We start from the raw sequence: 26,282 nt of genomic DNA, 5'->3' as shown, positions 1-26,282 counted from the left end.
AGGAACTTTGCCACCAAATGTTAAAGAAAAATATTTTGATTTCCCGCAAAAAAATGAATATCAACTATCAAAATCTTAAAACAACATTAAAATTGCAAATAAAATAGATTAATAACAGAATCGACCCATAAGAAAAGTTTTTACATTAAAAATTCCGCAAGAAAACACTAAGAATCAGCCTGAAATGAATGACCCCTTGTGAAATTTTAATTTTGACAGCTTGCGTTTTTTTGCGAGGTTTTCTTCTGTGCGAGTTTTTCGCGTGAAAATTCGTGAAAATTTGCAAGAAAATGGTGATTTGTGTTCTCTAAAATTAGTGCCAACGCTTCACGAGACACCCAATGGCGGATTCGGATTGGAAGAAGCGTGTGGGAATCACGATAAACTACAGCTCCGGCGAGGAAGAGAGGTGAATTTTTTTGCGCAACTTTTCTACCTTTTTTGTGGGCTTCTTTTTTGTCCAAATTACTCGGGGATTCGTGTGAAAGAGCACCGCCATAGCTGCCTGGGCAGGTGACCAATTTTTCGCAGTGATAAACACGGAAAATCATTCGCGATAGAGCCTCCGTATTGGGCTCCGCGCACTCGGGGAATTTTCTTGTGACGTAACGGAATTTTCGAGGACTTTTCCTGGACGAGGGCCAAGGGGAAACCCCCCTGGGCGATTGGGGCTGCAGCAGATCAAATGTAAGAGATTGCGTGGTGTGAAGTGAATTCACAGAGCTAATCAGTGCATGGCTAAATGGGCTCAATAACCCAGAAAATGGAACAATTTTCCCCTCCCGTGCAGTGTGTGCGCTTCCGGGACTACCTTGACTCTCACTTTTCTTCTCCCACCTTGCCCTGCTCTCTGAGTTATTGATGGAAAAACCCACTGAACCGGCACATGAGAAAAAGCCCCCCTTTTCTCTGGCCGGAGAGAGACACTTTTCTCTATCTCAGGAGGAATCCACCTTCTTTGCGGGCTCCACGGAGGAGCCCACACACTCCTTATCGTTATCTATTTGGCCACTATCGCGATGGGTGTATAAATGTGATTAATTAAATAATGGGAGGAGAGACACTGCGCCACGAAGAAAAACACACTCCGCGAATTCCGCCACGCATTCCGGTTATTTCCTCCCGGAGGCGCTTTTGTGGCACAGGCAGGTGGCTCCGCGTACCGCCAGGAGTCTCACTGTCAGACTGCCGACAAGATGATTTTATTTGCAATGAACGCAAATAACCGCGAAAGTGATGAAAGTACCCAAATTTATTGCTAAACAAGCAACTAGACACGGGGGGTTTATCAACCGAGAAAATTGAGATTTTTCACTTGGAAAATTCCAAGGAAGAATTCAAGAACTTTTAGATATTTTTCTTGTAAATTTTCCGATATTTTTAAGAATTTTACGAGGAGAAAGTTCTTATTATTAGTTGGAGAAAACGTACCTCTGATAATAAATAAAAGATGTAGCCAAAGAAACAAATCCAGCGATGTTTTGCTTTCTGAATTATTCACAAAAAATAACTTTCACTCACTCTTTGAATCTCTCAAGTTACTTTTTCAAGCACTCTAAACTCTTAAAATTATCACAATTCTTGAAGATCACAGAAGAGCTGCTTTTAGCAGTTGTGTTCAGTACAAAGTCAAGAAATGAACTGAATTGTTAGAAGTAAATTTTGATCCTTAAGTAAGGATCACTCAGGTAGCTCAGGTAGGAATTTCAGGAGGGAAAATTTTGCTATAACCACATTCTAACTCTTTTTTAACTTGTCATTGTCCAATAACGAGTTAAATTTTTTGAGGACTTTGAGGATAATTATTTTGGGATTAGAATATGATCATGTGGCAAATTGTTAAATGAGAAATTAATGAAAACATTGTTAACATTAAAATGTAATTTTATGTTCAATAAAAAAAATAAAAAATTCTGAAACTAAATTTTTTTTTATTTTATTTTAACTAAAAACATTTTTTTCAATTCAGTAAATTATTTATTTAAAAGAATTATTTTATTGATTTTAACAAATTAATAAAAAAAAATTAAAATAGTAGGGGAGACCGGGGTTAAAAAAGTCACTTAAGGGTTTAGAAAAAGCTCAAAATATCACATTTCCCAAATAGATAAAGCGAAATGTTTAGCTCATTTCTTTAGGAAATTTACTGCCCTACAACTCTTTCTCAGACCATTTTGTTCTATTTAGCTAGGAAATATGATATTTTAGGCTTTTTCCAAACCCTTAAGTGACTTTATTAGCCCCGGTCTCCCCTAGGTTATTTAATATCTAACACTTTTTTTGTAATATCAAGAAGGAAATTATTCTAAAAAGTCCTAAAAGTAATAAATAGTTCGATAAAAATTAGGTACATAGAAAGGGCTTTATTCACTACACTTACGAACCCAAATATCATTCAAGGAAACTTAGAAAACGCTTAAGTTTGTAGAGAATAGGAAGACTTTCCAAACTCGCCAAAAAAACTTCGCATTCTTCATGATTAGGTGGTAAAAGACAGAAAATTCGTCTAAAAATTTTAACAATGACGTCACTGTTAAAGGCTTCCGATGTTCGTCAGAGGAAATTCCCGCTCATTCAAGGAAAAGCAGCAATTTAAGGCAAAGCTTTCGAGCCTAATAGCGGCTCTTCTTCAGTGGCTGAAAGGGCACATTTATTCAAAACATTCAACATAAGTTTTATACATAAATTACATGATTTTTTAAACAATTCCTAGAACAAATCCATACGTCAGCAAAGAAAAGGAGATAGTGGCGTCACTTTTCTGTTTTTAACTCTTTCAATTTTTAAAGATTAATGATAAAAATGCAAGCCGTTGTTCTATTTAGAAAGTATTTAACGCTCTTGCGTTTTTTTTAGGTCATACGCTGAGCCAAACGTGAAACATTTTATTTTTTTCAATTATTTATTAATTTAATTGTTTTTTCAAGTTGGACAAGCATCAAATTCACGCAAAAGAGGCCAAAGAAGACGTTCTGATTGAGAAAAGTTCTCTGAGAGCATTCATAGAATAAATATCGTAATAAAATAGCGCATGTTTCAATGTTTTTATGTTTCACGTTGGATGCGAAAGGGTAACATTTAGTACATTCTTAGGGATTATTTACTTGTTAAAAAAATTAAGAGATAATTAGCATTTTACTTAATTTTAATTAATCGTTTTCTCATTAAAATCGAAATAGATCAAAGACTTAATGATTAGGGAGAACTAGTTAATTAACCCTTTAAGGTTTTTTGGGTCATACGCTGACCCAAACGTGAAACATTTTATTTTTTTTTAATTGTTTATGAATGTAATTGTTTTTCCATGTTACAAATGCATCAAATTCACGCATAAGGGGTCAAAGAAGACGTTCTGAGTGAGAAAAGTCCTCTAAAAAAATTCATAGAATAAAAATCGCGATAAAAGAGCGCATGTTTCAATGTTTTTATGTTTCACGTTGGACGTTAAAGGGTTAAAAGAAGAAAATTTTTCTAATCTCATCAAAAAGGAGTTTAGTAATTTTAGGGCCTTAAAAACAGTTAATGTCTTTCGTTAATTTTTTCTCAATACATTCTGTTTAACTACCGAATTGTTTTGCTTCGAAAAAATGAAAGAGAAATGGTGTGTTAATTAACCCTTTTCTTACTCATCACACTGGAGCCAGAATAAATGATAAGAATCCTTTTACGCGGGACAGTTGTAATCGATTGGGAATCGCATTTGGCATAACTATAAATAAATATAATTTGAGAAAGTTTATCTTATCTTCTCGTGGTGGTAATTGCAAGGGATTTGATCCACTTGAAGCGTCGAATGGTGTGAATCTATAAAGGGACGCTCCGATGATGGGTAATCATCAGTTTTGCGTCGAATTCCCATCTCTGGCTATTCGGGGGGATTCCTCTTCTTGCGCTTTGTCACTTTAAAGATTGATCTCACACAGCAAGCAATCGGTTGGGATTTCCTCAGGTGGTGGATGATGAGAAAATTCAAAGGGAAAAAGCGATCGTGAGTTGATTTTCCTTTTAATTCAGTACTGTGTGGATTCTTGGATTCCTCGAGGGGGCTGTTAAGTGTGCGTGATAAATGCCTGGAGAATTTTTACTGCTTTCAGTGTGCAAATAAAAAAAAAAGAAGAGTTTTATTTAATTCTTGAATTGAATGAATGTTGGTGTTTGTGGCACACAATGAAAGGTGTAAAATCGCAAATAAAATCTCTGATATTGTGAGGTGTTTGTTTAACGACGGCATCTTCACCATATATGTATGTATACAAGTACTTTGCCGCCGCGCTGTTTTATTGTTATCAAAATGATATCGACGAGGAAATTGTGGGGCTTGCAAAACGTTTAGTTGGGTTGTGTTTTTAAGGTGAAGTTGATCATCAGTTTGTGTTGCTTTTTCCTCCCTTTTCTTTGTAGTGTTGAGATACGCACAAAACCAACTCCAAACGAGCAGGTTGGAGGTGAATTTGGGCCTATTTCATCCACGGATGATCTCCTAACGCGCTATGAGGAGTACGGGAGCACACCGCCCAGGACGAGGATTAAAATAAAGAACAGAGACTGGGACAGGAAGCAGAGAATGTGAGTCATTTTTGCTTTACATTGAATTTCTTTTTTTATACTTCTAATTAATTTTCGCATGATTGGTGTGCGAAAAATCACAGCACAGCTATTCAGGGGCGGAACTAGAAATTCATTTAAGGGGGTGATTTTGAGAAGGCAAAATATTTTTTTATTTGGTGAATGCTAAAAATTCATTTAGAAGAATCATTTAGGAGTCAAAGTCTATAAAACAATATGAAACGGTTCTTGCATTGAAAATAGTAATATTGTTAATTTTTTGACATCTCTGTTCTAAAGTCTGACTTTTTTGTACTAAAGATTGACGTTTATTCAAAAGTTTGACGTTCATTTTCTTCTAATATTTGACATCTTTTCTATTCTGTTTGACATTTTTATTTTAACGTTTGAAGTTATTTTTAAATAAAATTTGATATTCCTGAAGTTTTCGGTTTCTTTTGTAAAATTTGACGTTGTCTTTCAAACGTTTGACATGTCTAAAGTTTGACGTTTATTCTACCGTTCGACAGTCTTTTTCTAAAGACAATTTTTGATATTTTTGTGCAAAAATTTGTCATATTTTTACTAACGTTCGACCGTTACTTTTCTAAAGTTTGACGTTTCTTTTAAAGTGTTTGTCATTTCTTATTTAACGTTTAATATTATTTTTCTAATTTTTGACGTTCTTTTCCAACGTTTGACATTTCTATTCTAAAGTATGACTTTTGTACTGATTGACGTTTATTCAAAAGTTTGACGTTCATTTTCTAATATTTAACATCTGTTTCTATTCTGTTTGACGTTTTCACTTTAACGTTTCAAGTAATTTTTAAATAAAATTTGATAAATTTGATATTTTTGTAAAATTTAATGTTACCTTTCAAACGTTTGACATTTCTAAAAGTTGACGTTTAATCTAATGTTTGATGTTCTTTTTTTCTATAGTTTGACATTTCTTTGACAATGTTTGTCATTTCTTATTTAACGTTTAATATTATTCTTCTAATTTTGACGTTCTTTTCAAATGTTCATTCTTTTTTAATCCTTTGCACCAGAATTTTCCATTTAACTCTTTGAGAAAAGCCTAAACTTTAAAGGGTTTTTTTTTAGGACACTTAAACACCCCCTCTGCCTACGCCCCTGCTTAGTTATTGAATTTTGCTGTGAATTATTAAATTAAATTCCCAAAAATTCGCAACAATAAAGAATTTCTCTCTTTGTATTTGATTTGATTTATTATTCGAAAATATTTTTTGATAAGAACCTCCACAAAATTCACGTGTCGATATGAAAATTCGCGTATCGATAAATTCCTCGCTGAAATTTTTAGTCATTTTGCGAATTAAATAATCACGATAAGCTCGCGATAAGTCCACTCATCGCGATTTTCTCTTTTTTTTCTTTTTCTTTTGTACCTTCAATCATTTAATCAACCTTGACGTGAAGGGAGGGGAATGGCAAGAGAAATGCAGCTCGAATGTCCCGTTCAAGGGTCAATCGACGCAATACGATGGATTGTGCAATTCTCAATGAAATGTTTGTTGAGGATGAGCATAAGAGGACGGATAAACGTGCCCTGCAGCTACAGCGGGAAACTGAGCGGGAGATTAAGCTATCCACAATGGCTACAGTGGCGGTGAATCAGCTTCAGAAGCGCACCTCACGGCCACTGAGCAATGCCAGCATTGAGGAACGCACAGAGAGCCTCCCGTCCACGAATACAGCTGCAAATGCGGGGAATTGTACGCTAATTGAGTGCTCAAATAAGTACATGAGTGTTCAATCGCGTCCTGTTGGATGCCGCATGTCAGCCCCACCGTCGGCCTTTGGGATAAACCTGAAGATCGATGCGACGGACATGCCGCGTATACAGAATCGTCAGGAATTCCATGAGACCTTTGCTAATCTTATCAAACTGGGCAGTGCGGATAAGCAGGAGAAGCAGGACACGAAGCAATTGTCGCATGAAGAGTACAAATACCAGACAGAGCTACAAGACTTAATCTGGCTTGAGCTGCAGGCGTGGCATGCTGATAGGACGCTGGAGCAGCAGGACAAGTATTTGTACGCAGCACGCCAGGGAATTGGGGATTTGCTCAATGAGATCATGTCGTACAGGTACCAGCCGAAATTCTCGCGTACCTCCAGTGTGGCCAGTGATACGGATAGTGGGGTAGCGTCGGATTCAGCTAGTTCCACGCAGGAGGGGAATCGTTGCCCAATGATGGGGGCAGGGAGTCAACCGTGTCCTGGATGCTTATCAATGTTCTGTCGTGATTGTCAGGATCAGCAAGGGTTGGCTGTGAAGCAGGTAGAAGTTCTCCTGACACGCCTGGAAGCAGCTGAGGCGCTCTTCCCGTCAACTCAAGCTCTTGGTCAGTGCTATCCCATCTATAAGAGTGAAGAATTCGTGGGACGTGTAAAGGCAATGTGCTTATGGTACAATATAACAAAGCATCAGAGGCTGAAGCTAATGATTCTGGGGAAATTAATGGCACGCGCCCAGAATGAACCCTTCCCCTGGCCAGTACCCATTGAGGAGCGTCATAGAAACTCCACGGTTTCCCTGTATGATACCACAGATTCCGGAAGGGATTCCGTGGACTCGAGGAGCAAGGTTTCCCCACGTGTGCAATTCACACTTGATGAGACCAATGAATCCGGAAGTTCCAATGATAGCACCATAAGTGGGGAGTCAATGATGAAGGAATCCACCCCAACACCACCTGTGGGGGATTTTGGGAAACTCGTCAATGAGGTGAATCTCTTCAGTCGAGATCCCCTGGGGCATACATCCCCGTACAGGAAGTACATTGAGAATGTCCTCAAATCCCGTGGGCTGGGGAAGAGTCTCAATTTCCTCCATAGACTACACAATGTTGTCCTGCGGAAGGCACAGATTACCCTTGAGAAGCCCGGAAGTGAGGAGTCAGACAATGAGGGGGAATTATTTGAGATGGATTCCCCAATTATTGATCCACCACTTGAGAAGGAACAAGAGGAGGAGCTACGGCGATATGGGATTTGGAGTACGGAATTTGAGCAACTTGCCCTGCCGTCCTATGTTCCAGCCTTTGTGTATCTTTCCCTGATCCCAATGGAGGTGATTCATGAATTCCTCCGGCTACGACTCGAGACGCGTCCAATGCAACCGAATCCCCTGAGTTTGGAGCAGCTAATGAAGGAACTCCGGGAAGGACTCATCTTGGCCATTACGCATCGTGAGCGCTACAGTAAGCACATAACAACGGCACTCGTTGAGAAGGAACCTGAGCTGGAGAAGTACATGGGAATCCTGGATGAATTCGATAAGACAGTTAAGAGAGTGATGGAGCTGTATTTGGATTATGTTGAGCAGTGGGTGTTGGTGGCGGCGCCAGAGGGGCATCAGAGGTCAGCCCTGGACAAGGAGTGGATGTTTACAAAGCTAGTTTGCCCCATGATTCCTGGACAGCATTCAAGTGCAGCTAAGAGATTCTGGTGAGTTTGATTTAACATATTTTGCTCCTTTTGGTTGTTCGTTTTTACGACCATCACTGTATCGATGAAAATTTTGTGTTTCAGTTTGATTGTGAGGAACCTCCTGAAGGCAATTGGGCTGCGTCTTGTGACGCGGGCAACGGAGCTTGATGGGCAGATTGATGAGACTCCTCAGGGGGAAGCATCAAAGTGGGAAATCCTCGCCATTTGTCGGGCAACGCAATCCCTCTTCACGGAGGAACGAGAGAAATCGGTTAAAGTGATGGCATTTGCAAAGACTCTCATTCGTGACATTGAGCATTCGGATTTCCATCGTGATCACACCGAGGAGTTCCTCAGCAAATGCACAGGGGATGATTTTGTCTGTCCCGAGGTGAGGGATGCCATAACAGTCCTCAAAAGGGATGCCCTGAAGGTGCGTGAGAAGCTAACGGCGATCATTGAGATGGTTGAGGAGCGTTGCCATGTGAAGCACATTGCAGACCTTGATGAGGTCGACAAAGCAGCCGTGCTCACGCGTTCACGTGAAATCCTCCATCAGGGCTATAAATTTGGCTTTGAGTACCACCGAGATCTTGTCCGGATGACTGAAACGAAGATTGGTTCGTGCAAGGACACAATGTGTGAATTTAATCTCTCGCTCGGCATCATAAGTTTCGCCAAGATGTGGATGAAGTTTGTCATGGAGCGGTGTGAGAGGGGACGTGGATTGAGACCACGATGGGCTGCCCAGGGATTTGATTTCCTCATCCTGGCGTGTGATCCCTCCAATTCGCGGCATTTGAGTGAGAAAGAATTCGAAGAGATGAAAGCAATGATGGATAAATGCATTTCTCACGTGATTGGCATCACGACGGAACCGCAGCGGAAGAGACCCTCGCCAAGATCACGCAAAGCTAGTCCGGCCAATCGACATGCCACCCCTGGGAAGATGAGCCTCACAGCGACAAATCAGAAGAATTTAATGCCTCAAATGAGCTTACGGGAGGAAGGTGTTGGGGGACTTTCACCAACGAGAAGTCCCGATTCCCCGGATATGATCCGGAAACAAACATCCTGCGATACATCCTCAAATGGGATTTCCATCATTGTACCACAAATTACGAACTTCACGCAGCCACTGAGGCAAGTTCGCGTGCGTGATGCAGTTAACAGGTTGGATTTGGAGCTTGAGAGTAAATTGCGAGAGAGGAATCTTATTGGGAATGTTAAATCACTTAATACGTGTGACAAAGTTCACATTCGCTCCAGGAGCGTTACCTTCCGGTGGCATCGTGGCATTAAGGTGAGTTTATTGATAGTTTGTTTCTAATTTAATTTAATGCAAAAATTTAGAAGAAATCATCTTCCGGACATTATCTGATGGAGAAAAGAAGTTTCGTTCGGAAGTTGAAAGAAGAGATAATCCGGAAGAGGAAAGGAGTTTATGCACAAGTCATGTAAAAAGTTTCTCTATCGCAGAACAATTTTGATCCATTTCATCTTGTAGAGGATAAAAGAACAATGAAAAATCGCGAGAGAAACTCCCCAACATCCACTGGGATCACATAGAAAAATGTAAATAAAGATTGCTAAAATATGCGAAACATTGGGCCATATTCAGCATAAATTTTTTTTTATTTTTATGATAAAAGGTAATTTTGGTATTCAGGGAAAAGTTTTTATCGAGTTTTTAATGTGAAAAATTCTGAATCTGACAGAAATTGATCTCAAACTAAAATTATGAAGGCAAAATCATGTTTTTGATTAGTTTTTGCTGATTATTAACTAAATAATTTTATTTATTAAAAATAAACAATTGATTTAAAAAAAAAACAATTCAACATTAACAATTTCAAAGGTTTTTCCCATACTGATAAAAAAATTTAAAAATTTTATTATAAAAAATCGGTTATCTGCGTAAAATATTTTTTATCTTATAAATAATTCTTTTGATGACTTTTACGATAAAAGTTCTTAAAATAAAAGTAAAAGATTTTTTACGCTGAATATGGCCCATTATTTCGCCATTTGCAGTTTCTGTAAAGAAATGTTTCAAAACTTTGTTGTAGACTTATCGCGCATTTTCCGCGGAAACATAAACATTTATTACAAGAAAATTGACATTTTTATTGATTATACAAAATTGATTTGAAACGGACGGACGGACGAAAAAATATTTTGGAGCGTACGTTTTTTGGAATGTGGGGATCCTAATTCGTGCTCATACCAAGTTTGAACCCGATCGGACAACATTGCATTTTAGGTGGCACACAGAAGCTGTGCTATTCTTTTCTTCGAAAGAATCACAACTAAAAGATGAAAATCTCTGCGGAAAATGCGCAACAAGTCTACAAAAAGTTTTGAAATATTTTTTTTAGAGGGACAAAAATTGCAAATTGGGGAAATCATCTTATTGGATGGAACCCGTAACAAAATAAAAAAAAATTGCAAATCGCGTCGCAATATTTGAAGTTTTTGGCAATTTTTTTTTTTACATTTTAGCTGTGTTTCTTTCAGACACAGCTTTTGTGTACCGAGCAAAATCGAAAGTCGTCAGATCGGGCTCAAACTTGGGATGAGCACGAATTAGGGTCCCCACATTCCAAAAAACGTATGCGCCAAAAAAAAATTTTTTCCGGCCGGCCGTCCGTCCGGCCGTCCGGCCGTCCGGCCGTCCGGCCGTCCGTAGTACAACGTTAAATTGCAAGAGAACGGTAATAGATAGAGACTTGCGGTCAACGGCAAAGTTCATATATCGGGTGGAAGACGTCCGATTATGACGTCAAATTTTACCCCCCACCCCCCCGTCCGCCATTTTGAATAACCTCAAAATTTTGTTTTCGCTATATCTCAGCCGCTATTATAGCTAGAGGGCTGAAATTTTGATATGTTGTAGGGGCCATCAAGAGCTTTCCAACAATACCTCATTTTCGAAAATCGGTCAAGCCGTTTAGTCAATATGGCCGCCACAATTTTTCATCGAAAATCGACCATAACTCGAAAACGGCTTGACCGATTTTGATCAACCCGGAGTCAAATGAAAGATCTCAACAAACCCTATAACTCTCTAGAACATCCGAAGTTTCAAAAGTGACCGCTAGGGGGCCAAAAATCAAAAACAAAATTTTCGATGAGTTTTCGATGAATATCTCGAAAACGGCGACATAAATTTTCTTCATTTTTTGATATGTTGTAGCTGACCATATTATCTAGCTTCATGCCAAAAATGAAGAAAATCTATGGATCCGTTCTCGAGATATAGCCTTCCAAAGTTGGCATGTCATATCTCGGGTTCTACAAGTCCGATCTTGATCAACTCAAGCGCAAATGAAAGGTTTCGAGAAACCCTACAAATGTCTAGAACATTGCAACTTCGAGAAATGACCGCAAGAGGCGCTAAAGTCAAAAACAAAGTTTTCGAAACTTTCGAACTCGAATTTTTCGAAAATGGCGACATAAATTTTTTTCATTTTTCGATATGTTATAGCTGACTTCAAGACCTTTCAAACAAAAAAAAATTTATGAAAATCTATGGATCCGTTCTCGAGATATAGCCTTCTAAAGATTTCTTAGGGTATGACTTTTCTACTTTTCCCGACTTTGCGCGTATTTAAATTAATTCGCGTTCTAGTTTGCTCTCACAAAATTGGTACACTGAAAGAAACACAGCTCCCGTAAGCTTGGTCAGCTTACCAGTACATTTCTATGTTATCTCAGTGGATATTGGGAAGTTTCTCTCGTGATTCTTCTATTTTTTGTGATTCCCTGCAAGTTGGAATGGGTTAAAATTGTTCTGCAATAGAGGAAGTTTTTACATGATCATTGCATGAACTCCTTTGGATTAATATTGATTTTCCTTCGCAGATTGGTCAGGGAAGATTTGGCAAAGTATACACAGCGGTGAATAACTCCACTGGCGAATTGATGGCCATGAAGGAGATTACAATTCAGCCAGGGGAAAATCGAGCCATTAGGCGTGTAGCTGAAGAGCTAAAGATCTTCGAGGGGATCACACATAAACACCTCGTAAAGTACTACGGAGTTGAGATCCACAGAGTAAGAACTTTTCACAGAAAAGAATTCTTGAAAGAAAATTAATTTAATTTCTCCGCAATTTTTGTAGGAGGAATTGCTGATATTTATGGAGCTGTGCTCTGAGGGTACCCTTGAGAGTCTCGTAGAGATGTCTGGGGGTCTGTACGAGAGTCTAACGCGACGCTTTACAGCTCAGCTATTGTCAGCTGTGGGGGAACTCCATAAACACGGAATTGTGCACAGGGATGTGAAGACTGCAAATATTTTTCTCACAAACGGGTCAAATTGTCTCAAGTTGGGTGATTTTGGGTCAGCTGTGAAGCTCCAGACGCACACAACAGTGCCTGGGGAGCTGCAGGGGTACGTTGGGACACAAGCCTACATGGCACCGGAAGTTTTTACGAAGAACAACACCGAAGGACACGGAAGGGCAGCTGATATTTGGTCAGCGGGATGTGTTGTGATTGAAATGGCGTCCGGGAAGGTGAGAAAGTGGTTCCATTGCCGTGCCTTTGGTGTGTTTAATGTGGGAATTTCTTTGCAGAGACCTTGGTCGCAGTTTGATTCGAATTTCCAAATTATGTTCAAAGTGGGAATGGGTGAGACACCCGAAGTTCCGGATAGTTTATCACAGGAGGGACATGATTTCCTCAAGTACTGCCTCCAGCATGATCCACGAGCTCGTCTATCGGCCAATGAGCTGCTACTTCACAACTTTTGCAAGGTAAGTGAGATGATCTTTCTCTCTTAAAAGGAAATCTTCAGAGGTTTTCATTGAGAATATTTTTGTCAGGTCGGTATCGAGGACGACTGCTCGTGCGACTCAAAAAGACAGCAGGACATCCGACGATCCAAAAGACACAACAAGACCAAAACCTAGAAAACAACTTACCTCGTTCTTCCTCAATATCCTATTGCTTAATTATTTTTTTTTTTAGTTTTTATTCGTTACGACACTGAGATGAGTATCAAATTGTTAATCAATATTTTTATTCGGTCTGTTATTTTTTTTATTCTCTACCTGTCGCTTTCTGGGACGCATTTTATCCACTAACATTTTATTATATATATTTTGCTCAGGATTGTGACACGTGATCGTTAATTTTTACGGTAGAAATTGTATAGGACGTATAAAATTATTCTTGTTTGCTCAAGTAGGGAAAGAATGCACCGTGAGTGTCTTTTTTTGCTCCCTCAAAACACAGAGAGAGACTTTCAATTCAATACATATAGAGAGATTGTTGTGCTTAATTATTGTGCCTATTAAAGAAAATGATCAAGGAAATTATTTTGTACAACACGCGCGTATTTTATTGTGAGCAATATGAGTAGAATTTTTCTTGTTTCTGTTCTTAATTGGTAGGAAGAAGACACTGAGAATGAAAATAAAAGTTATTTTTCAATGAAGAATTGAGTTTTATGTGTTTTATGTGTGTGGGAGGGACGCTCAATAGCCCCGAAAGACTAAAGGGTCCCTTTGGATAAAATTATAAAGAGTTTATAATGAATAACTATGACCTCACTTGCAATTGGAGCTCTATAACACGTTGCACACCGAGTGTTGCCGAACTGAAGTATAAAGGTAAGTAGGTAAAAATGAAAGATTTTCTCAATATGCCAATAAATACTTTTTATTGTAATTCTCACTACATCTCTCCAGCTAGAGCGGTGGTTTTCCGCAAAATTTTTCCTTCTATTTTCTAATTCTTTTTTGGAACACATTTCGTCATTAGCTAAATTCACTTTTCCAGCTATATATGATATGTTTTTTTTTTTAATATTTCACATACTCTGCTAATTCCTATGTACACAGTACGACGAGTATAAGGTATTGGTTTGATATGTATAATGTCGATTAAGTTGTCCTGCTTAATTTAGTTATTATTTTTTGCTTCTGGAACATTTTTTTAAAATTATGTTTCAGAGGCAAACTTTTACAGAAAGCAAAATGAGGTTTAGTCAAGGGAAATACTTGATTTTACTTTAGCACAATAAAACCGTTTAGTTTTAGAGATTTTTTTTTAACTTTAGCTTGATAAATTAACGGCAGTAAATTCTGATAAAAATCTTTTCTTTTCTTTTCTTGCAATTCGTCAGTTATAAGATTTTTGGTATTTCGGGAAAAATCTTATAGGATTTTTACATTTTGTTTCTACCTTTAATCGTATTTTTGAAGGAAAATTGCTTTTCCAGGCCTCTTCAGAGATCTTTCTGTCTATTTTCCTGAACAACAAATTCTTTGGTTTTCTTTTCTAGAACGACAATAGAACGATTTAATAACACCCATCCTGTCAAAATCTTACAGCAACTTTTCAGTTGTTAAGTAAAGAAAAGATTTTATCAGAATTTCCCCCAAAATTCAAAAGTATCCAATTGGAGCTTTAAATTTAGGTTTGAAAGCTTTTTCAGCTTAATTCTTTATTTTGTTTCTTCGTAATCTTTTTTAAAATTCAAAAGATTGAGAATTTCAATATTTTCTGTGTTTTTAAACGAGACAATTTTGTATATTTATCTTCAATTTTATAATTTCATTTGTCAGATGAAACAAGAATTAAAAGAATAAATTTCATTAAATGGATGAGAAAAATTTCAAAATATTTTTTAAGCTTATAGTAGAGACTAAAAGCTTCTTTATCATTCTGAAGGAAATTCGTCGGAAAAGCAATCGAGAAGGCTCAAGAAAGCTTTATTTAAAGATTTATTTTCTCTTTATAATTTAAATCCTTTTATTTGGGATTAATCAAGTCAATTAAATCTAAAGCTTCGATCGTTTGAGAGTTTTTTTTTAACTGTTCAAAGGTATCTTTATTTTAGAGCTCACGAATTTAGCACTTTTATCTGTAAACCATAAAAATGTTTAATAAAATATGAACTAGATTTTGAACTTCTAATTTTTGCAAAATCTTCAAAAAAATTTAAAAATCTGGCTTTTCTTTAAGGTTCTTTGACTCTCTAAATTAGTCAGTTTGTCTTATGTGTTTATTCTACTGAAAGCATGAAGACACTCCTTTCTTTTCAACTGGACGCTTTAATGTTAAACCACAATAGTGGCTCTCAACGTCTTTTCATCTGAATTAAAACCAAAAAAGCCAAAAAAAAAGAAACATTAGGTACAAAAGAATAAAAATTCTGACGTTTTTTCATTAAAAAAAAAAGATTTTTTTAAAATTCATTTTAAAGGGATTTGTTGAGTAATTTCAAGTGCTTCCACTTGACTAATCCTCATTTTTTTTTCAATTTTAATACACATTTTGTATACAATATCTCCAGTGCTATGTACATGTTAATCATGTTCTCTGGGCTACGTATGTTTTTTTTCTTATTATGTATAGTATTATTAAGTAATATGATATGTGTTTTTTTTCATCTATGATACACCTCAAATTGACTGTAGTCTATTTTCACTAATACATCGAGCGTGATTAGTCCAATAATGTGACAATTAACAAGAAAATGGTAACTGAAAGTGAATTTTATTTATTTTTTTACAAGCATTTCCTGCTGCCGAATTCGATGAATCAAGGCTATGCTTTCTCATATTTTTTTGTAGGAACTTTTTGGTCTCTGTCAGCCAATTCATCAAATTCCTCTTTTGAGTATTTTTTAGTTTTCATTTTAGTTCTCTTTTACAATACACGGTGATTCATTTTGCAATTCTACGCACTAATGGTTAAATATATTCTACTATTTTTTAATTTTTTTTTTTACAATATTTTCCTTTTTCCTGTTTTTCCTACACTAATTTTTCTTTATCAATGGACAAGAGTTACTGTGCGGGCGTTCATCCCATGCGAACCCTTCGCAATTTGCACGATTCTTTTGAGGCAAAAGTTTTTGTACAGTGCCTGTTAAAATCTGCTGGACGTCTTTTTGTTGGGTAATATTGTTTGCCGCTGGGATGAACTTTGAAAATAAAACCTAAATTCTAATATTCCTATATCGAATAACTTTTTTTTTTCTGTTCACCATAAAATACAAATACAAACATTTTCTGCGCTATTAGTGATCCATTTTATTCTTTATAACAGTGTGTGCAGCATACAGGGCAAATTAAAGCGGTTTTAGAGACGCAAAAGCTGAAGAGAAACTCCTTAAAAAGTGAAAAGGAGTTTCTATCAGAGTGGTAGAGAGGTCTACAATGGTTCTGAAAATTATCATATTGACAAAGCTGCGTGAGAAGCGAAGAATATTTTGTCTGTACAATTTTTTTTCTAATATGTTTTTGGTATTTTTTTACATTTAATAAATCTTTTGGATATTTTTATTTGATTTGAAAATTAACTTTAGAACGTAAAAAAAAATAATTTGTAAAAGTTTGCCAAAAGTTTGTAAAGTTTTTGACTATCTTTTTCATAATTATAAATTAAATCTTAACTGCAAAAACAAAATTATTTTGAAAAACTTTTACAAATCAATTAAATTTTTCGGTGTTTTTTATTAGTTAAGGAGGGATCCAAGAAAACGCTTTGTCCACGAAAAAACATTCAATAATAACATTTTCCAATAAATATTCTCGTTATTTTATGTCTTGATTTTTTTGGTGGTTTACTAAACTAGAATTTGTGATATTGCTAATACACGCAGTGGTTCTCTACTTTTTTTTTTATCTACAACTACACATTTACCTACTTTTTTTTCTTGTAAACATCTCAATATTATTTCATACAATTCTGGTAAATATTTTTACAACATTTTAGGCATTTCTACAACACCCCCACATGGTGTCTCCATTACTACAAAATATCCGTTGATAGTGATATGTATCGTTTTCATTTTGAAAGTTTTTTTTTTGCAACTTTCTCACAAAAATTCTCTGTTTAAAACTACAAAAGTGATATGTTTCGGTTTCATTATTTTTTCATCAAAATTGTCCTTTGTATACAATTTTTTTTATTAGGCAAAAAACCACAAAATGATGTACCGCGTGGCTTTATCTCTTTGCCGAAAAATCTTCTTAAAGTTTTTCTCTCAAAAATTCCTCAAAGTTCCAACACAAATTCCCCAATAGATTAACAAACTAATTTTTGCTAAATTAACAATATTCTTTTGTTCTTCTTTTCATCCAACTAGTTAACACCAATAAATTCTCTTTTTTTTTCAACACTAAATAGATTTTTTTTAATAATAAATATTTTCTCTCTTCAGAATTATATTCTGGTGCACAAGCTTCCATTTTTTTTCACGTGTTTCGTAAAGCTTTCGATTCAGTGTGTTGTTTTTCTTCCACCGCGGAAGGTTTTTCTTGTAGTTTTTTTTTCTTTAGAAGATGAGTTTATAAATAAGCGTTTTTAGGGTGTTTTTTTTTCTTTTTAAAATTAATTTACGAAGATAGTAGATCACGCATGATGCCCAGACTGTCCTGTAGGGACTTTGCATACCGTGTGGTGCTGGTATTTTCAGCTGAGAAGAATGCCGAGATGCAGAAGACAATTTCCTCAGGGTAAGGATTGTAGGAGCATCCGTATCCTTTGGGGGTCACAGGTCCATACCCCATGAAGCTATCTGTTGAGCAAGCCACCTTTAGGAGGAAAGAAAAAGAACAAAAATTATATTTTTTTTTAATTTTAAAAATGCTAAATTAAGTTTTAAATGAATTTTTGTCTTTAATAACGAACAAATCTTTTGAATTTTATAAATATAGGAAATTAAATAATTAATTTAAAAAAAATAAATATTAAAAAGACAAAATTTTTGTTCGTTATAATAGACAAGACTTTATTAATAAAATGTTAGAGAAATCAGTGATGTTTTCCTTTAAAATAAAACATTTTAATCTTAATTTTAAGAATTAATCCTAATTTTATAATATGTGAGCTTATTTAATCGTTTTTTTTTTACTTTCTTAATCATGAGTTTTTCATTCAAAAAAATGTATCAAAATTTAATTTTTATCCATTCAATATTTATTTATACAAATATTAATAAATATAAATTGATTCTTAAATTATTCAAAAAGAGCTTAAATTCCCATTAACTCAGCTTTGAGCGCTTTCTTTTCGCGTCAACATATTGCCATGTTTTCCTCGAAAAACTTTCCCAGTAAAAGCTTCAACCAATTCGCAAAGGCTTTCAAAATGTTTTCATTGCCTTTGAAAATTTAATTAAATCTTTATATTTACTCTGTGTGCTCCCCCCCTCGCACCCAAAGTTCGCATCACTGATTCTCATACACACCAAACTCCATTCACTTACGTAAGTTTTCTCGGGGAAATTGTTGAAGTTCTTTACAAAAATATTCTGTGCTTTAAAATGAAAACTTGAAACAAGTGCAGTGCAATTAATTGAAAAGAAAAGAGTATTTATTTGTCTTATCACAGTGCTTTTGTGTGCGCATACAACGGATATATAAATTTTAGAGCTTCGTGCTGATTCCGGGGGAAATACCTGACTCGTGGACAGGAGGAAACAATTGGCAATCTTGTAGCTTTCATCGGTGAAGAGTTCATGCAGTGGACCTCCACGTTCTTTACAAGCTTCTCGGAGGCCTAAGAGATGAATATCGATTCCCTGACCAAGGATATTCTGCACCATGATTTCCGTTTGACGAGCAGCAGCGCATCGGAAAAGCTCCCTCAGATGATCTTTCTGCAGAATTTTGAAAGATTAATTAATAAATAAGATCTTAAAAGAATCTGAATGTATTTTAATTACACTGTAGATGCTGAAGGTAACTCTCTTAGCATCTTTGTCGTCGTCTTCCTTGTCGCTCTCAAGAGGAACATTGGGTCCTTCATCCTGACACATTGCCTTTGCCCATTCAAGAGCTTCTGTTGTTGCTGATCGAATGCAATCTACGCGTCCAAAGAGGAATCTTCTCGTTCCTGCACTCTCGTAAGTGCTGACCAGATGCCCGTACAACCTAAGAATTATCTTCTTCAGTAAGAAAGCTCAGTATTGGTAGCCAAAGAAACTTACTTGTAGTAAGCTAGCTGCAGTGCAAGTTGGATGTAGCAATCAGGGCTAACTTGGCAGGCTTTAATGAAATTCTTCCCATAAAATTGGTATCGGTACACGTAGAAATCCAGATCCTCAATGCGTTGATCAAAGGATTTAGCTGCAATTACCAAACGACGCTGCATTGGTGGCCTGATGACCCACTCAAGACGTTCAGGCGGTGGTAGATGCTGCTGCCCCACACCTTCCTCCACATTACCCATTGCATCAATGTCACGTAGAATTCCCTCAACCAGCTGAATTACAGCAATTCCCTCAGCCATGGAGTGCTCATAGCACAGACCCCATGTACCGTCGTTGCACACAATAATCTGCATTGTTTTATCAAACCACCGATTCCCACTATTGTACTCACTGCCACCCCCATGAATCATCTCATGCTCCATGTTTGTCTCATCGCGCCCAGAAACAAAATGCCCCACACTTGAGTCGCCATTTGTAGCACGAGCATTGAAGGACATGGGCAGAGATTCATCCAGGCAGAGAAGGATGAGTGATTGCTCAATCAGCTCGATATTCCGGACATTCTGCTCATCCTGCAGCAGAGCTTCCCGATCGTGCGCCCACTCATCACGTGCTTGTGCCGTGAGAAGACCAACAGGTGGTGGAGCAGCTGGCAAGCACGGAGCATCACTGAGGATGTACAGAAGTTGCGATGCAATCTCATCTTCAGTCAGCTGCCCACGATCACTGGCACGGATGGGAACGCAGTACATCTGATTGCGACAAACCACGATCACATGCTGATCCATGCGTGCTTCCGGGAGGTATTGGCTATCTTGGGGATCACCCGGACGACGGCAGGCGCCAAGGAGACGGTAATACTGAGCCATGCACAGAGGTTGACCTTTTTCGCGGGATGTGGCTCGTTCTTGGGGGAATTTTCCACTGGAAGGAAAATCGGGGAATACTTTTCGGGTGGTATTCTAGGATAGAGACACCTTTCAAGATCAAGATAAAAATCAAAATAAAGACCAAGACTGTCGGTATTCTACTTTACGACGAATTATCCAGAAAAGTAAAATCAAAATTTGCGTTATCCTACTTGTCAGTTTCTTGGTTTCAGCTTCGCGCCAAGAAAACTTTAGCGATATCTCTTTCTAACGCATTAAATTTTTTTATTACGCTTTCTCGTTCGCTCTCGGATGACAATTCAACGAAATTTAAACACTTTATGGGAATTTTTTCCTTATGACCATTACATGCATGAGCCTTGATTGTATAATATCGGCTATTATTCCCAGGCATTATGGCTCCGGGAATAGAATGAATATTGTCGGAGAGGTGCTTTCTGCCTCCAGTTATGATAATTTGGTGGTAACTGGGGGGGGGGGGGGTATGCTACTGCAAAATTTTGAATTTTTCTTAAGAATCGTGGTCATTTCTTCTTGCTATTGATGGAGTGACCTCCGGATTAAGGATCTCATCCCAGGATTGTCACATCCTGGACAATCCTAGGATTCTGGGGAATTTTTAAAAAAAATTTTTCCAGGATTTGTGGTGACTTCTCATTGGTAATAATAAAGTGATCTCCGGATTGGGCATCTCATCCCCGGATTGTCACATCCTGGACAATCCTGGAATGCTGGTGCAAAAATGTTTGTTTTTCGCCGGAATTGTGGTCACTTCTCATTGGTAATGATAAAGTGACCTCCGGACCAGGGATTTCATCCCAGAACTATCAAGCCCTGGACAATTAGGGAATGCTGGTGCAAAATTGTGGTTTTTTCGCCTGAGTAGTGGTCACTCCAACATTACTAATAGGAAGTGCCCATAAATCCGGCGAAAAACCCACAATTTTGCACCAGCATCCTCTAATTGTACAGGACTTGATAATCCTGGGATGAGAGTCTAAATCTGGAGGTCACTCCATCATTACCAATCAGGAGTGACCACAATTCCGGCGAAAAACCTACAATTTTGCACCAGCATCCCAGGATTGTCCAGGATGTGACAATCCTGGGATGAGATCCTCAATCTGGAGGTCACTTTATCATTACAAAGGAGAAGTGACCATAATTCCGGCAAAAAACAAACATTTTTGCACCAGCATCCCAGGATTGTCCAGAATGTGACAATCCGGGGATGAGATCCCCAATCCGGAGGTCACTCTATCATTAGCAAGATGGAGTGAACACAAATCCGGTAAAAAACCGGTCATTTTGCATCTGTATGCCCTATTTGTCCAAGAGTTTTCATATCTCCCATAGCGAATTATTTTGCCTTTACCTCATTTAAAAACCAAGTTTTCAGGCAACCTCTGAACAGTCTTTGAATTTCACATAAATCCAAGACAATTTACGTTATAATAAGACCGTAAATCTCTATCGTAGAATACAGAATCTTGGAATATTTTTATCCAAGTCTCTTTTGACAACTCATTTTGTAAATCTTTATTTTGATTTTGATTCGTATCTCAGAATACTAAAAGTCTTGGAAGTTGTATGGAGAAACAAGATTTTTAGGTTATGGTTCGACCGTAAATCTCTATCTTAGAATACCAAATCTTGAAATATTTTGAATTTCCAAGATTATCTTAAAAATTTCTTGGAATTTTAAACTAGAATACCAAATCTTGGTTTTTTTCTTTATTTTGATCTTTATATTTATCCCAGAATACCGCCAGGAATATTTTCCATTTGATTCTCTAATGATTATTAAGTTAAGAAATCAACCATAAAAGACTTTTCAGACAACTTAACATTAAATTCCTGAGCATAAATCATAAAAAAATTTCTACAGAAAATCAATAAAATTTACAAAAAAAAGATTTATTTCTTTACATAAAAAAAGGAAAAAAAAGAATCAAACCTTTCGAGGATGTCTTTATGCTTTATGATGCCATCAATGAAGCGGGCAGAGAATCGAGCTACATCGTGGACAGTTGTGAATTTACGTGGTGGCAGTACCATTCCTGGGTTTGAATTAATCGGCAGGGCAAGTCTCACATCCATGTACATATCGTTGAGCCAGTAGTTGTAGGCCTGTGTGCGCATATAAATTGCAAACGGATTCCATATTAGATCATTGGTTTAATTTAGAAAAGATGAACCCCCTTTGGGGGTAATCAATCACACATAGATTGCCCATCGTGATTGTTTATTAGATTTTGGTGTTGACGGAATGTGCTAATTTGTGGACGGAGGGAGAGGTATGTGTGTGCGCCTGATTGACTGACCTCGTGGAAGGTATTCGACGACACAAGCTGCAAATATAGCGCAATTATCAATTTTCATGTCAAATTCGGCAACATGACGAATTGATTGGAAAAGTTGGAAAAATTTCATTCCTCATTGCAGTTGCATGGAACCTAAAACGACCGTATATATGTATGTATATATATGGGGTTGATTTTCCAGAAGGGGGATTCAACCCAGAGTCGTGTTTGATGAGAAACGTAACAAGAGCAAATACACAATGGGAGAGCAAATGCCAATAACAAGAGGTATCCCAATGGGAGACGTACAGCGTCACCCCTTTTTGTTGTTGCTCAGACGGCACCCGCTTCTGGAATTGCGGAGGACCAGCTACTGAGTCAATATTTGTGCAGAAGCACACGCATCCTCAAGCTGAGGGTTGTGTGCTGCATATATATACGGTTCACCCCTGCTTTAGATGTGGGATGAAAAATTAATGAGATTACAACATGCAGGGTTATGCTACTTTAAAATTCACGTGCACCTTAGTGCGGCGTATCTTTAACTTTGTCATATGTCGCTGAAGCTTTCACAGGACCCATGGCATGGTGGGAACGACAAGCAGTTGTGATCGATGACCACACTGGAGAGTAATGAATTGTTCACAATAGAAATGCGATAAGTTGCTGGAATTACATGTTTACGGGAATTGAGTGCAAGATATAGGTGTCACACTTTGTGCCCTATAAAAGCACAATGAGCTTCCGACAGTTAGTTCAAAGAAGCTCAGGTAGTGAAGTAATCAACATGAAAGGTAAAAGAAAAGTGGATAATTTGTGCTTCTTTGTGTTAAAATAAGAAATTTTTCCTTGTTGCAGTAATTGCTGCCGTTGTGGCACTTTGTGCCCTCCTGGAGGTTCATGCAGCCCCAGCAGGGTCAATTGTGCACGAGAATCATGTACACTGCACTCAGGAGAAGATCGGAGTCTTCTATCCAGACTGCAACGATTTTTCTCTGTACTTCATGTGCACTGGATTAAATGAGCATCGTCATGTTTCATGCAATGATGGGCTTTTCTTCAGTTTTGAGAAGCAGAAATGTGTTGAACAGAATGTTTGGAGTAAGGCTGCGATCTGTAGGGCTATGCCTGCACCGCAGTTTGCTCCGGAGCATCGTCCTGAGTTGGATTGGCCACATCATCAGCAACAGCCTGGACAACCTTGGCCTCAGCCCCATCCTGAGCAGGGATGGCCGCAGCAGCCACAGCAGCCATGGCCACAGCCTCACCCTGAACAGGGATGGCCACAACAACCACAGCAGCCTTGGCCACAACCTCATCCTGAGCAGGGATGGCCACAACAACCACAGCAGCCTTGGCCACAGCCCCATCCTGAACAGGGATGGCCGCAGCAACCACAACAGCCTTGGCCACAGCCTGAGCAGGGATGGCCACAACAACCACAGCAGCCATGGCCACAGCCTGAACAAGGATGGCAACAACAACCACAGCAGCCTTGGCCACAACCTCATCCCGAACAAGGTTGGCCACATCAGCCAGAACATGAACTGAGCCCCTGGCCGGAACATCAGGGACCCAATGGAGAATATATTGCCCAGCAACTTCCTGAATTTCCAGTTCAGGAATGTTGCCCAGAACCCACGCAATGCCCACCATGCTGGAACGATGAGGGAGTTCATCTTCCAGAGCATCCATGCAATCCTCCCCAGTTCCCAGATTGGACTCAACCTCCACTTCACCCACCACCAATAAGGCCCCCAATTGAGCATCCCCATGAACCACCACATGTCCAACCTATGCCACCCATTGAGATCTGGCCTCAGCCTCAACCTCAACCACCAATTGCTGACATTGGACCTCCAGATTTCAAGGAGCCTCCAGTTACGGACCATCCCATAGACAACCCATGCTTCTGCCCTTAAAGTGAATTTCCAAATTTTATTTTTTTATAAATTTAAGAGTCAACATTGTGGGCATCCCAACTTCTTAAATGCAAAAGTGCTGTGTGCGATGTGTGTAGATACGGAATAAAAGTCTTCTTACCCAGTTTGCCTCCGCCTCTCTTTTCTCAATGAGGTACTCCTGCAGAATTGGACCGAGTCCTGTGGGTGCGGTGAATTGCTTCACGATCGCTTTTACGCGTTCGTGATGCTGTGCCGTGAGAATTGGCTCCAACAGCCGCAAGTACTCGGTCATTGTCTGCTCCAGCGGTGGTACAGGTACTTTTGGTAGTTCCTGCAAGCATATAAAGAAAGTTATTTATGCGGGGGTGAGATGTGCCATTCTTAAGGTACTTGAAAAATTCTCAAGTGCTGAGTACGCGACATGAAAATAAATTTTCCTCATTGCTCTTTGAGCCCTCTTGAAATTTTCTTAACATTCTGCGTGGATTTTTCTCAAGAAGTTTTCTTTCAAAAGAATATTTTTCTTGCAAAAAAACTGCATAATTTTCTTTTACAATAAAATTCATTTTCCCTGCAATTTTTCTTTTTTTTTGCTGTTGGGAAAAATTGTTTTTTTTTTCCTCGTTTTCCATTTCAATTTATTGGATTTCTGTGAGCTTTCACTACAAATTTATAATGGAAATATTTCAAAAGTCAAGATAATTGATTTATTACCGAAACTTCTACAACAATTTGTCTCTAGTTCAGCTAAAACATATAATTTTATCGTCGCATTTCATTTATTTCCAACAACATAGCTTTGAAATTAGAGTTCCCAAACTCCACTACATATGTTGTATATGAATTTAGCGTAATAAAAGTTACTAATCAGTTTGTTTTAAAAGTTCTATGTCATTCTCATGTAGTCCCCGGAGGTTTCATGCAGCACTGAAATGATTTTTGGAGCATAAACTTGAAAGCACAGTGCGGCTTTTATCTACTTCCCCCCATCTTTTTTGGGATATTACAATAAAATTTAATTTTCTAAACTTTCTTTAAAAATGGTATTTCCTCACAGAATGTATACCCTTGTTTCCTTCACAATCCCTGAAGGGAAGAAAGGAACCACCAGGCATACAACAATGCCTGCGTGTTCTTCTAGAGAGGGAGAAAAGGGAGTTCCTTTGGGCATTTGAGAGGGACGAAATTTGCAAATCAAATGCGAGCAAATATCGTCATCCCGGGAGATTTTCTCGTCAAATCTCTCGGTCAATTGATGAGATTCATTGTTGAATTGTGTACGCAAGATAATGCTGTAAATGCTGGTGAATTCCTCGCAGACGAATACGAGGAATTCACTCAATATTTGAACATGTACAAGTGAGAAAATCCCTTCCAATAGGAAATGCCAATATTTGGTCGGGATGAGGGTTTTTCTCTTTCGAGTACACAAATTTGGAAAATCTCCCTAATTGGCTTTCCTCCTGCCGCCGATGGCTCCTGTGAGATATAGGAAAACATCCTCCAGGAATTGAGGGGTAGTATATACCTTTATGGTTTTTGTGTATACCCTGCAGGAAGAAAGAAGGACAACGGATCATCTCATACGAAGAGGGAAAATCTACCAGCTGACTTGCGTCGCGGCGTTGAGCGCACAGAGGGGCATTGAAGGTGAGCGCCTGAAGAGAGGTGAGCGATCGATAGAGCACGAAAAATCGTCTGTGTTTGTGTGTTGAATGTACTTTTTCATCAACCGCCCGAAAGAAATACAATACTGCCGAGCATGAAAATTATTTAATAACGTTCCTCTTTTTTCCAACATAAAAGCCCGGTACCTTTTCATGATGAAAAAAAAAAGCCTCCCCACCCCTATGTGGTAGTCAAAGCGGAAGTACACTCTATATTTTCATTGCAATTTACAATTGGTAAAAGGGGAATTCAAGTGGGTAGTTTTCTGTGTCATTTAGAATGCGGAACAAAACGAATAAGTTGATGGATGGCATTTTAATTGCAGCCATGCTGAGAGGGAGAATTTTCATGGAAATTCTCTCTCTGGAAAATATCGCCCAAGCTAAATGACATTTTCTTCCCAGAACATTTTCCCAGCACGAGAGGACAAAAAAATTGTATCTCATTAACTTCTTCCGCAATTTATCATCGCTTTTTGCACAATGTGGTATTTCTCAGGAGGCCCAATTTTGTCCATGAACCCCTACACACACCCTCCAACATAAATTAATGTGTAA

General features: G+C 38.1%; 3 protein-coding genes across 5 annotated transcripts in view; 2 read left to right on the top strand and 1 right to left on the bottom strand.

Moving 5' to 3' along the window:
- The first annotated feature begins 190 nt into the window (after positions 1 to 190).
- LOC129787410 (mitogen-activated protein kinase kinase kinase 4) lies at positions 191 to 13,449 on the top strand. 3 transcript variants are annotated; one of them, XM_055822971.1, is made up of 8 exons: positions 191 to 409; positions 4,402 to 4,566; positions 5,992 to 8,025; positions 8,110 to 9,310; positions 11,872 to 12,063; positions 12,131 to 12,526; positions 12,587 to 12,766; positions 12,836 to 13,449. In XM_055822971.1, the coding sequence occupies exons 1-8, from the start codon at positions 342 to 344 to the stop codon at positions 12,920 to 12,922; spliced, it is 4,323 nt and encodes a 1,440-aa protein (XP_055678946.1). In that variant the 5' UTR covers positions 191 to 341; the 3' UTR covers positions 12,923 to 13,449. The 3 variants fall into 3 exon arrangements, with proteins under 3 accessions (XP_055678946.1, XP_055678948.1, XP_055678947.1); XM_055822973.1 differs by lacking the exon at positions 191 to 409 and adding an exon at positions 438 to 687; XM_055822972.1 differs by lacking the exon at positions 191 to 409 and adding an exon at positions 3,813 to 3,988.
- A 197-nt stretch (positions 13,450 to 13,646) lies between these two features.
- The window catches only part of LOC129787426 (choline O-acetyltransferase), a 34,495-nt gene continuing 21,859 nt past the window's right edge, over positions 13,647 to 26,282 (bottom strand). The window contains exons 3-8 of the mRNA XM_055822998.1: positions 24,197 to 24,388; positions 21,808 to 21,980; positions 18,958 to 19,884; positions 18,694 to 18,901; positions 18,427 to 18,627; positions 13,647 to 17,560 (exon numbers count right to left, since the gene is read on the bottom strand). Coding sequence (XP_055678973.1) covers positions 17,363 to 17,560; positions 18,427 to 18,627; positions 18,694 to 18,901; positions 18,958 to 19,884; positions 21,808 to 21,980; positions 24,197 to 24,349 — 1,860 coding nt within the window. The 5' untranslated portion in view covers positions 24,350 to 24,388 and the 3' untranslated portion in view covers positions 13,647 to 17,362. The remainder of the gene's footprint in view (positions 17,561 to 18,426; positions 18,628 to 18,693; positions 18,902 to 18,957; positions 19,885 to 21,807; positions 21,981 to 24,196; positions 24,389 to 26,282) is intronic.
- Positions 22,009 to 24,199, top strand: LOC129787448 (uncharacterized). Its single transcript, XM_055823027.1, has 2 exons — positions 22,009 to 22,947; positions 23,012 to 24,199. Exons 1-2 carry the CDS (start codon positions 22,890 to 22,892, stop codon positions 24,073 to 24,075), a joined length of 1,122 nt encoding a protein of 373 aa, XP_055679002.1. The 5' UTR covers positions 22,009 to 22,889; the 3' UTR covers positions 24,076 to 24,199.

This window comes from Lutzomyia longipalpis, chromosome 1, assembly GCF_024334085.1.
Source record: "Lutzomyia longipalpis isolate SR_M1_2022 chromosome 1, ASM2433408v1".
In the NCBI taxonomy this organism is placed as follows: Eukaryota; Metazoa; Arthropoda; class Insecta; order Diptera; family Psychodidae; genus Lutzomyia; species Lutzomyia longipalpis.
Note: the sequence above shows the minus strand (reverse complement) of the source record. Positions and strands in the feature narration are given on the sequence as shown.

What these genes read in the sequence shown, in the direction of transcription:
- LOC129787410 (XM_055822971.1), top strand. Translation starts at nt 342, where the DNA reads ATGGCGGATTCGGATTGGAAGAAGCGTGTGGGAATCACGATAAACTAC. An exon ending in TTGAAATGGCGTCCGGGAAG is followed by an intron (nt 12,527 to 12,586) that starts GTGAGAAAGTGG and finishes ATTTCTTTGCAG; the next exon opens with AGACCTTGGTCGCAGTTTGA. An exon ending in TACTTCACAACTTTTGCAAG is followed by an intron (nt 12,767 to 12,835) that starts GTAAGTGAGATG and finishes TATTTTTGTCAG; the next exon opens with GTCGGTATCGAGGACGACTG.
- LOC129787448 (XM_055823027.1), top strand. Translation starts at nt 22,890, where the DNA reads ATGAGCTTCCGACAGTTAGTTCAAAGAAGCTCAGGTAGTGAAGTAATC. An exon ending in TGAAGTAATCAACATGAAAG is followed by an intron (nt 22,948 to 23,011) that starts GTAAAAGAAAAG and finishes TCCTTGTTGCAG; the next exon opens with TAATTGCTGCCGTTGTGGCA.